The sequence below is a fragment of the Clinocottus analis genome, unplaced genomic scaffold (assembly GCF_023055335.1).
Source record: "Clinocottus analis isolate CAN_PGR_092001 unplaced genomic scaffold, fCliAna1.0.p SCAF_6, whole genome shotgun sequence".
In the NCBI taxonomy this organism is placed as follows: Eukaryota; Metazoa; Chordata; class Actinopteri; order Perciformes; family Cottidae; genus Clinocottus; species Clinocottus analis.
In genome coordinates this window covers 11276228-11288665 of record NW_027176218.1, presented here as the reverse complement: position 1 = coordinate 11288665, position 12438 = coordinate 11276228, and the positions used below count along the sequence as shown (strand labels likewise).

Below are 12438 nucleotides of genomic sequence, written 5' to 3'. Positions count from 1 at the left end.
TAAATAACAATTAAATAAAAATTTAAAAAATAATTATGAAATAGCTATAACTTTCTGATTCTGTTTAGGCCAGCAGAGAAAGCTTAGCAGGCCCTGACGGCCCACCACTGCGTTTTCCAACACATTGCTTTTTTAAATACCTGCAAAACTATTGTGATTCCTATCCACCTTGGCTGTACTTTGTGCTTAGTGCTACTTAGTAAACGTTAGCATTTTGTGAACATGGTAAACAGCACCAACATGTTAGAATTGTGAGAATTTTTGCGTGTACAGCATCACATGGCTGCATTGCCGTAGACTCTTAGTTTTGTTTTGACAGAATCAGATCCGTTCGGCCGCTGGATCTCTAAGTTCACCAGATGTTTAAATTGATCAGAGAAAAGAGCTGAAGAGAGAGTGGTGTCCATCAGTCATGTACTTGGCCTGCTAGTCTCAGCTCCCTGCAGTCACCAGGGTGTTGGTGGCCTTCGCCAGCTCTCACTTGCACCCTCAAACACTTTTTTCTGATAAGCTGCTCATTCTGTCACGTCAGCAAGGTCTCTGGTCTTGGTTATAGGGGGAATCATCAGTTCTCTGAGTTGATTGCTCCTTGAATGTGATCTAGAGTGAAGTCAAGGACAATACGGCGCCCTCAGATGGGTCTGTAAGCTAATGCTGTTATCTCTTTCGTCTGTACTACACGTAATTAACAAATGCAGCTAATTCAGCTTCAGCACAGCTCTATGGTCCCAATAAGGTGCAGTTATTATAATTAGCAAAGAGTTTCTGTGAGTGTGTATGGGTGTCTAAAAGGAGGAGGCCCTGCTTGTCCTATTGCTCAGTTATGAGCAGACTTTATTATCTGTCAACTTGCAATATAATGGATTCATATCTCTCCTTCGTCTGAAGATAATATCACCATCTTATTGAAATCATTTTCATTTAGCTGTCACTGAAACATTTAGCCCCAAAATCCAAAGAAGACTTGACACTTAGAATTTCCTGTGATAGAGAGAGAAGAGGAAGATAGAGGGTTGTGCTGTCTCTGTGATTTATGGATTTCATAAACCCTAACCCCCTCTGCTGCCATCTGACACGCCATTCTTCTCCGAGCAAACTGAGCTTTCACAACAATAGTACAGCTTTAGACCTCGTCAGTGTTGCACGCACGCACATGCCGCCAACAGCAGGGTCAGAGCTTTGGTTCTGTCAGCACAGCCTCCCATAGCGCTCAGAGCAATACCTTAACCATCACACTGTAAAGTAAAACCTAATGGAGCTTCCACAGGCACACATCCACACACAGCCACAGTCTGTATTTTGATTCATTCCCCTGATTCCAAACTGTACGTTTGGCTGGTGATTTCTTCAGTTACCCAATGACACAGAGATATGAGGAAGGCAGCACCGTGCCATCAATGCTGCTGTGCACTGAAGACCAAGAGCCTTGTTAGAAGCTGAGGAGTGATGCTTTATAAACCCAGGGACATCAACATTTGACAGGGGAGGCAGCAGCGTATAACATTCAGCCCTATACAGTGTGTCAGCAGCACAGACTTGATTGCTTCGCTGTAAGGACAGAAGTGGCACTGTAGGAGTGACATACACTTTGTCTCTGTCAGAACGGCCAAGTGTCAGCACTGTCAAGTCCAACGCTGCCTGCAACACATCAAGAAGTTTCTTTTTTTCTCACTCCATGGCCACTTTTCTCCTTGATTTTTTTTTTTTTTTTTTTTTTAATGGTTTCAGCATCCTGCCAATTTTACAATCTCTTCTGTTCCCACATCCTCAGGGTGGATGGTAATCCTTTCATAACAACTTGTATACAAACCAATTTGGCAGTTTCAGCAGTGTACCTCCCTCACATAAGAGACCCAGAGGCTAATTCTATCAATGTGTGGGTAGCTATAGCACTGCTCAGGGATTCAGCCTTCTAACTTCATGCCTATATGACTTTATAGGCAGTTTGTTAATGATGCATTTGGTAATACACTTTGTCAGATTGGAATTCAGAGCAGTGTTTTGTCCATATGTGACCTCAGGGAAAAATGGGAGGCCATTGATAGACACAGACATCACCAAGCATTCCAGGCATTTATAGCCTCTTAGCAAATACTTTGGTAACTGGCTGGTCTTCAGTGATGAAAACACGTATAATGCCCTTCACTGTCTGATCTGGACCCCTAAGGCTTAACTGACCATGGCTCATTGTCTCTGTCCCTACTACTGCTTAAAAGAAGCATCAATGAGACATCAATGGGATGACTGTCTGGGATTGTTTAGCTTTAATCTCCTTTTTTCCATTTGTCTCATCACTTTCTTCGCCACTCTTTGTCTCCTCTCACTCCCCGCAGCCCCTTTCTCTCCTCCAGGCAGTGAGACAGTAGTGAAATTTGATTCCCAGGGGGACGGCGTGGGCCGATACAACATCTTTAGCTACCAGCGAACTGCCGATCGTTACGGTTACGTGCCAGTAGGTGACTGGGCAGAGAGTCTGACTCTAAGCAACGATCTGATTCACTGGCCCAAAGAAGTGGTACCCACCTCACAGTGCAGCGACCCCTGTGAACGCAATGAGATGAAGAAAATGCAGGCAGGTATGAGACTGAATTTCAACAATGTTCTTTTTTGTCACAGCATACCATACCAAGCAGCAGTGCCTTTTGAGAAAACTCAGACTGACACATTCTGCTGTTCCTATTCCTGTTTCCCAGGTGAGTACTGCTGCTGGATCTGTACAGCCTGCGAGCCTCATGAATACCTGGCCGATGAGTTCACCTGCTCGCCCTGCGCTCCTGGCCAGTGGCCCACTGATGAGCTGACGTCCTGTTATGACCTTCCTGAGGACTACATTATGTGGGAAGATGCCTGGGCTATTGGTCCAATTACCATCGCCTGTGTAGGGTAAGTGATTAAGGCCCGTCGACATGATGTCAGTTTCTGACTTCAAGGAGGTGTAAACGTGTGTGTGTGTGTGTGTGTGTGTGTGTGTGTGTGTGTGTGTGTGTGTGTGTGTGTGTGTGTGTGTTTGTATGTATGTCGAGATGGGGCAAGGGAATTGGCCGTGCCTCCAAGCTATGATAGTCCAATCATAGTTTAGCAGCCGTCAATTTTTTTGGCTTTCCAAAAACTGAAAACAAAAGAGCGAAAGTTAATAGGAATGAGAAAACAGAGTGCTCATCTGCTGCAATGTAAGCTGCAACTGATGGCAAATCCAGCTAACTAGCTTACCTACAGTAATGGGGGTACTTTCATATTTTCAGAACCATTAGTTGATTTGCTGACCATTCAATACTTGGTCCACTAAGAAGTTGATTTAATATTTCATAATAAATTACTTATTTACAAGAAGTGTATAAACATATCTCTGCTAAACACAATATTTTGAGAGGTGCTTTTGCACATTTGTTTGTGAAAGAAAATGTGTTCTACAGATCAATTATTTGACAAAACCATATGAGTGTTTGTCAACTCAAAATTTCTTTGGTCGAAAACAGCTGTAGGTTTTTTCCCACTTTGTTCCAGTTGGTCCTGGAGGCCATTAGAGCTGAAGCTGGCATTAGCAGCTCTGCTCTGCTTTTTATTGGATTTTGAGATATTTACACAGCAGCAACCCCAGCCAATATTACTCAAGATGCTCTTATGTTTGCCAAACACATCAGTTTGTCATCAACCTAAAGTATTTTCTCTTGTAACGTTAAAGTTGAAATAAAGTCTCATCACATAGTTTCCCTTATGCTAACTACAATTATAGGACTATATAGCACTTCACTGCAATACAACAGCAATGTAGCTTCTTTCTTTTGTCAGTAATGTAAAGCGTGTTTGCGTATCTAGAAAAGCGCTTTATAAATTGAAATTATTATTATTATTTTTTGTATTTTCAACTAGTGAGGATGCTGACTTTTTGCATGGGACATGCAACTTTAGTCTGTTATTTTGATATGTACATGGATCCCTTCTATACTTTTTTAGTATAGAGGGGATCGACTAGTTTTAAAACTAGTCGGTTGAAAACATTCAACTTTTCCGATGAACTAATTGGTCTGATATGGGTTAAGTAGCGAGCTAGCAACATCTGTTAGTTTACTTGTGCTTTTCCATCCCTAAACATGCATTATTCAATTGTTTTTGATATGTGTAGCTCAGCTCTACTTGTATAATAATATAGGCACCTATCAAAACTGTGACTTCATGACGCTGCTTGTCTGTTTGGCTGCTTTAACTCCACAGGTTTATGTGCACCGGTATGGTGTTTTGGGTGTTTATCCGACACAACGACACACCGCTGGTGAAAGCTTCCGGCAGGGAGCTATGTTACATCCTCCTTTCTGGTGTCTTCATGTCCTACGCCTTGACTTTCCTCTTCTTGGCCAAACCCTCTCCTGCCATCTGTGCCCTGCGGCGCCTCGGCCTGGGCACTTCGTTTGCTGTCTGCTACTCCGCCCTCCTCACCAAAACAAACCGAATCGCCAGGATTTTCAATGGCATGAAAGACGGCGCGGGTGCAGTGAGGCCCCGCTTCATTAGCCCGTCCTCTCAGGTGAGCGATTGCAGCATCATGTCCATCCATCTGCATCATTCACATGGATGGAAAGACAGACAGTGGGTATTAATGATCTTACCCTTCTTTTCTCCCTTCTGTTTTAGGTGTTTATCTGTCTGAGTTTAATCTCCGTCCAGTTAGTGATGGTGTCGGTGTGGCTGCTGCTGGAGGTTCCCGGGACACGCCGCTTTACGTTGCCAGAGAGACGACAAACTGTCATCCTCAAGTGTAACGTACGCGACTCCAGCATGCTGCTTTCACTGGGATATGACGTGCTCCTGGTCATCCTTTGTACTGTGTAAGTGTTGTCATAGCGGGTTTGATTTGTACTGATAGTTTTGTAAAAGGTTCCAACTGAAGAGCTTTATGTTCTCCACCCTGATAACTTTGTTCCCTGTGTTTTGGAGCCATGTGCTTTCATGCACACCTATAAACAACTTTGTCATGTCTTCTTATGTGCGCAACAATCTCAATGGCCTCTTAGATAAAAAAAAAAAAATAAAATGTTAAACTTTCATAAGTTGTGCTTTCTAAACAACGATCATCCAGTAGAGTAGTCATACATTTATTGAGAGGTCCTCTAACTGAAATAAGATTCTCTCCCTCTAGGTATGCCTTCAAGACCAGGAAGTGCCCTGAGAACTTCAATGAGGCCAAGTTTATTGGATTTACAATGTACACCACCTGTATCATTTGGCTGGCTTTTCTTCCCATCTTCTATGTTACATCCAGTGACTACAGGGTATCTTCCTTAACACACACACAGATGCATGCAAGCACGCACGCACACACACACACACACACACACACACACACACACACACACACACACACACACACACACACACACGCGCGCACACACACACACACACACACACACACACACACACATATACACACACACGCACACACAGATGCATGTCTCTGTCTTCTAGGAAGACATTGTCAGATAATACTGAAGACAATATAATTGTGTTCGAAATGTTTTCTCCCCTCAACATGGTAATACAAGCACAGAGGTTACAAAGCATTGACCATACAGGTATAGAGGCCACCTACATACTTAATAATCCTGCTGGCAAATGTTCCAGCTCTGCAATGTTGGCATGACAAACAGGCAGGCTCTGTCAAACTGCTGACACTTGTCCAGATTTAACAGCAAAGGGGGTGAGTGTTCATTTGATCCATACAAATCTTAAGCATACAAACACACACACACACACACACACACACACACACACACACTGTATCAAAGGGCATAAGAGAGAAATGCTGATGCTAGGGCTGCTCATTTGATCCCTAGAAGAAAAAAAACAGCCCCTCTCTCTCTCTCTCTCTCTCTCTCTCTCTCTCTCTCTCTCTCTCTCTCTCAAAAAATAAGCATGTCTCTACCCTTGTAATCTGACTTTAGGATTAGTCAGGTGGAGGTACAACATCACCAACAGACACCACCCACTCATACACACAAGTACACACACAGACGAGATGTTGATTATTAATGTGTTTCTCTGTACTTCTACTGTGAGCTTAAAAGCTTCTACTGAGATACTGTTAAGTTTGGACTCTGTGGTCTCTGTTGATTAAGTATTGTATTGATTCATCCTGTAACAGTTGTCCTCTAAACTGTTGCAAGGCAACAGAATCTGCTAATAAATAGTTAAGTTTACTATTTAACCCTCATTGGCTCTCTTTACTCATCAAGATTACTTAATTACTTGGGTAATTTGTATGCTTAAAATGTATCCATCCAATATATTATTGTTTTATTTTCTGTTAAGCACTTTGTAACACTCATTTAAAAAAAGTCCCTTTGACAAATCTTCCTTATTACAGATTATTATCACCAAATTAGCTCTTAACAGCAATTACTTTATACGACATTAGCATAAGATGTATCCATCAAAGTCTGGCTACTAATTGCTGTCTCCTCCTCTTTGCTCTGCAGGTCCAGACCACTACCATGTGTATCTCAGTCAGTCTGAGTGGCTTTGTGGTCCTGGGCTGCATGTTTGCTCCCAAGGTCCATATCATCATGTTCCAGCCCCAGAAGAATGTGACCAGCCACAGGCTTAACCTCAATCGCTTCAGTGTCAGTGGAGCTGCCACCACATACGCATCTCACGGTAGATTACAAGCAGTTACCTCATTTGTAAAGAGACAGGGGTTTAGAGCGGCACTGTCCTGCTCTATTATTATCATACCTCTGTCAAATGGGTGTTTTCCGCATTCAATATTTAGCCACACTGTGTTCCACTTTTGCTATAGGGCGACATAAAATCTTTAATTATAAACATTTGAGGCGTTTGTTTTCTGTATTTTGTATCTAAACTGCAGGACAGGCAAGTCATAATGTCCCGAGGAAGAAAGGTTTCTAAATATGAATAGCTGTTCATCCAAAGTTGTTGCCTTTACGGTGATGCATAAATAGTCTCCATTGTATGCTTGTTAGACTGCAGAGAATGGCATCCTGCTGACAGAACTGTGGTGTTGAACAGTGCAATGCAATGCCAAGAAAGAGGCGTGCCCCCAAGAGGTTACTGGAAAGTCTAACAAATTCCTTAGTACGGAACTAGCCTAAAAAAAAAAGATAATTTAAGGGTCGGGAGCAATTCCACACAATTCTTTCTTCACAAATGGCTTGTAAATTAGCAGTGATAACATATTTATTACCGTTAGATTTTGTCTGCATTCACACCCCCACTGATGTCATTTGCATCAGTTATATGACTGTCCCTCATTTAATTTGCTTATCAAGTCAATGCTCTTTCTACACTAGCGCCAAGACCTCAATAAATATTATGATTGTTTAATGTAATGGCGTAATGTCATACATATATTGCTTTATTGTTAGTTTTAGCATTTGGCAGCAAAAATCCTCAACTGAGGAAGTCTGTTATGAATGATTATATGCATAAATCTGATGTCTGAGAATGGTTCATTTCCTTTTTTCTACGCATTTATCTTCTTTTTTCTTGGTCTCTCTCTTTTTTTTAGCTTCTGTCAGCTCCCACCACGTCCCAACCGTGTGCAACGGGAGAGAAATTGTCGACTCCACTACTTCCTCTCTGTGACCACAACCCGTCCACTCTCTAAATCTGCCCCTGCGACTGTTAGCCAATCCATGAACATTATCCCCATAAAACCACCATTTCCCACCTCAGTCACACACACACTATATACACTCATAAAAACACACAAACACACACAAACATACATACACATACACACAAATACATGCACAAACAAACAAACAACCTCCCTTGTGGACTAGAAGTGTATTGTTTCAAAAATGTAGAAAGTGTGTAACTATAATTAAATTATTTTCTAGGGATGTACATACATGGAATCAACATTGTTGTAAGTAGAGAAACAAAAGAACAAAAAAAAGTTTTTAGGAGGAATTTTTGGAGCCTTTGTTTTTGATAGCTTTGTTATGATGCAGTGTAAATAGACATGCGCTTAATAATCATGGTAGGAGGGTGTGTGTCTCTCAGTCTGGATGCACATTTGTGGCTCTGCTTGCCTCACCTGCAATATCTCACAGACTTTTTATTCTCATGCTTTTTTGTAGGTCTCATTGTAATACTAATTATGTATGTATTTCTATTGTGTATCTGTACATTTGTATATTATACTACTGATGGTTCAAACAGCACAATGTTGACAGTCTTGTAACCCTTGAATGAATGTGGACAAACGCATAAACTGGACGGTATAGGATGGCTGGAACGGACATGTACACAAATCCACCAAACTCATCGACTTACAGTTGCACTGTGCCAGTACAGTTTTTTAGTTTGACAATTCATCTATTCATCTCTTGATATACTTTTGTTGCATCCTAGATCAATATAAAGAAACCGTTGTAGCTGTTTTTGCAGGGAAAATATGTTTTGCTTTTGATACAAAAGTTCATTTTTCTATTTCTAATCATGGAATCCCTTTATCTTGATGGCCATAGTTCCAGACATGTGTTCAGCAAGGAAACAATATGTTCACTCCCACTCCCAAACTGCCTGTTTATTCAGAGGACTGTTGTAATGAATTGCTAATAACAACTAACAACTGAAAATATATAGCACATCAAAAACATTTATTTTGCATCAAAACTGTCAACACAGACAGAAAACTGCAATAGTTCTGTCAACAAGCACACATTGGTGTCTTACCCAGTAATTATGAATTTGTGCCCTTCACTAGTGGTTGAGTTACAACCACTTATGGGGGAAAACTTTATTTGCTGACCACATGTGTTTTGTTTTTGTTCAACTACAGGGGAGTGGTAGCTTATGGTTTTTCGTGCCCCATAGATACAGTATGTGGTAATGTTTTTAAAATGGCTATGTGCCTTAATGTATGTTTGGTAGTGCTCCAGGTAGGCATCGAAAAGAGATCAGTTCTACATTACCAGATACAAATCTTTTCTGGCAAATGTAAAAGTGACCCCAGCATAGCGCACATGTTTCAGGGCAACACAATGCCAGTTTTATTCCCTAGCAAGCCTTCTGTTATTGATTGTTTACCTAAAGCGTTGAAACAGTGAATCTGAGGAACTCTTAGGTTGAAATGACTTTCTCTACCATCCTCCTTTTTCCAGTCTGTGATTAAAAAAAAATAGGAAATGGATATTTCTGATAGACACCCATCACAATAATGTTACTTTACATTTATCTCAGCTTATCTGCTCCAATAACAAACGGAAGGAGAAGAGAACAGCTCATATACCAATAAGGTGAAGTTGCTGAGTTGTCGAGTTATTGAAGTGTGTCTACATGCCTGTGTTAAATGTGTTCATGTTGAGAGGCACAGTGGAGCAGCTGGCCACGGCAGTCCCAGAGAGGCTCACGAGAGGAAGCAGAGCACACAATGTCAGCTGCTGGCAGAGCTCATCATCTAACAGAAGGATGTTAGAGCAGAAGTCATATGCAGAACATGCATTACATTTATCAAAACATCCCATCAAACTCTCTGTTTGTGGCTGGGAATACAACATACTCTCTGCTGGGTGACAGTTATGATGTGGGGAGTATAAATGACAAAAATATGAATAAAGTTTTTTACAAGAAAATCTAAATAGCCTAAACTAATTTAGGTTACATTATATTTTATTGTTAAAAAGTGGCCTCTCTTTTAAGAATGTATTGCAATTAGGATAAACTGATCATAAACAGTTACATACTATATAATATGCTGTCTAAAATAAAGTGTGACTGTTATACTTGATATTTCTAACATAAAATGTGATCAGAATCACTTATTTTTCATCCCCGGGCAAGCTTCTTCAATGTGGTTTCTCCATGATAAAATCCATACAGTAGGTACAGGCAGAACTCTTGAACATGCATCTCTTGACCGGTCTACACCTTGGCACAGGCGGTCTCCAGCAGCACCCTGTGATTATCACACTGAATGATAGATTGAAAGAATCTTAGAGGATGCGCCAAGACGAGCCGACCTACATTGGGGCGTGTGTGTTTAGGTGCAGAGAGCAGAAGGAGAGAGTGATGTGGCGGAGCAGAGGGGAGCTGCTGCTGGATTATGTAAAGCACTCCCACAGCCCAGAAGTCACAGCGCTTCTATGGAAGCTGAAAGCATCTCAGAGATTCACAGTCTTTGTTAGCAGAAGGCTTAGCCATTCACTCAGTGGTCCTGCTCCCACAAGATACACCCCGCATGGCAGGTTGCTATGGACAACCACCGCCACATCCGCTGCCGGAATGTCTATTTGTCTGCATGGAGAGGAGGCGGGTGGGGGGTAAGGAGGGGGGAGGAGAAAGCGAAAAAAAGAGGAACAGAAAGAGGAAAAACTGGTTGCTGGTTGTGATTCAAATTGGCAGCGAGTGATGAGATTTGGCTCTGCGAGGCCCAGTACTCTACTCCCAGCTTTTAATGGTCACACAAATAGAGCACTTAACCCGGCTTCTCCTCTCATTTAGTCCAGGGTACTAGTCTCGGACAACAGTCTCACACTCTTCCTCTGACCCGCTCTCTCTAAACCCACCTCCCCCCTTGAACTTTTCCCCCGCCACCTTGTGTCCACCTCATTTCAACTCTATGTGTGAAAGTTGCTGCTGAGTCGGTCCCAGCCAAGACCACCTAAAGCCAGACCAACAGACTGGGAGCCCACACTTAAACTGAAGATCTGACTGCCCACTGCAGCACATGCCAACGAGGCGGACTTGAGGAAGTTGGAGGAGGGATTATGGGAAGGTAGACAAAGAATTTGGAGAGAGTATAACAAAAGGAAATTGGCGAGTAAAGAAAATGCATCGGTTTAAAATACATCACCTTTCTCACTCCGATGTACTCAGTTTATCATCTCATATAGCTACTAACTCTCCGTGGAAGCTTCTTTAATTGGCTTTCCTCGTGAATATCCCTTTCATCCCGCTAGCCATCCACTACGGACATTGTTTCTCTTTTCAGCCTCTGCCAACTGCCATGTGCTCTACAAAGGTCTCTGTGCTGTAGCCCCTTGCTTTACAACAAAATGTGTCCTCGGCCTCTCGACTTTAAACAAGACAAGATCTCTGTGTGAAGCTCAGATCGAGCTGAACTCTGGAACTGATCAATCAAAGCAATAGTTCCGTGTTTATGAAACGTGCAATAAAGACGCTGTGATGACATCATAATAAATAACAACAAGGAAACAGATGGTGTCGTCTACTCGTCCTTCTGTGTCAAGTCTGTCCTGCTGATGAAAAGTGTCTCAGTGTGTCTCGAACTCTCATCCAAAATCAAGGAGTTGAATGCAAGTGTCCCTATATTTGTCTCGACAGCGACATTGACAACCCCTCACCACCACTCTCACACACACACATGCTCTATTCATAGCGTGTGTTGGCAAATGTTGAAAGACGTCTTTAACACTCCTGCGTAATCTGTTCCCTAAGTGATGGCACTCCAATTAAACCATCTACTGGAGTGCTCACTGCCGGAGGACAATGCACTCCTGTGTGTAGGCTCAAATCCATAAAAAAAAGACTGAAGAAGAAAAATAAAGGGCCTAAAAAAGAAACAATCAACAGTTAGAGTGAAGTTTAGTGTCCTACACTGTCAGGTTGTTGATTCAGTTCATGAAAATGTTACACACTTAATGTACTCATGTCATTGCTGCCTCTCTCTTGTTTCAGACTCCATCATACTGCCAATTGTTCCTACTTTTGCAGAACTACATGTTGATTATCTTCATATAGCTAAGCAAAGGTTGCCCTCTGGTGGTAGGGTTGGGTTATTACATACATTACCATCTACTGCGACACAAAATTGTAATCTCTATTTTTCACTTTTCTCTAATCATCTCCATTCTTTCCAGACCAATAGACAAGCACCTTTGCAGTCTGTGCATAAAACCGATCATGAATTATAAATATACAACTGCCTCTCAGTGCAGCCTCACAAGAATAAATCATATGATGTTCATATGATTACTTGAACAGACATCACTCAGGCCTCGGCGCTCTAATGAGTATAAGTAGTATATGTATTTATTTTAAAAGCAATTTAGAATATTTAGGTAATGGGTTTAGGTTTTATGGAACAGCCTTTTTTTTATTCAACATCACATGAATCAAACTCCAAAAGTGCTGGTGTAGTGCACTAATATATGTTATTTCATATTTCTTACTGATTTAAGATGACCGTGTCTTCTAATTCTAATTTACTTTAAATGTGTGTTTAAGTTCATTCACATGTTGTTATTCCAATGTTTGAGAACATTAACTACCTTTGTGTATTTGATAATTTTTTTTAATTGCTTTTATCATGAATATAGTTTTGAAATATAAGAAAACCCTATCAAAATCTGATGCTGAACTGGTGGCTTTACTTGTGTTATGATCATTTTGAAATGAATACATCATGTATCTTTGCTGACTCCTCAGCTTGTAGGACAAGGTATGCAGGGGCGTGCT

General features: G+C 41.5%; 1 protein-coding gene across 3 annotated transcripts in view; it reads left to right on the top strand.

Annotated features, from left to right (window-relative positions):
- Window positions 1-8393, top strand: part of grm3 (glutamate receptor, metabotropic 3) — a 40319-nt gene extending 31926 nt beyond the window's left edge. For all 3 annotated transcript variants that reach the window (XM_068602158.1, XM_068602156.1, XM_068602157.1), the window contains 7 exons: window positions 2334-2576; window positions 2694-2883; window positions 4213-4522; window positions 4630-4823; window positions 5135-5267; window positions 6471-6648; window positions 7520-8393. In XM_068602158.1, coding sequence (XP_068458259.1) covers window positions 2334-2576; window positions 2694-2883; window positions 4213-4522; window positions 4630-4823; window positions 5135-5267; window positions 6471-6648; window positions 7520-7596 — 1325 coding nt within the window. In that variant the 3' untranslated portion in view covers window positions 7597-8393. The remainder of the gene's footprint in view (window positions 1-2333; window positions 2577-2693; window positions 2884-4212; window positions 4523-4629; window positions 4824-5134; window positions 5268-6470; window positions 6649-7519) is intronic.
- Window positions 8394-12438: the final 4045 nt, after the last annotated feature.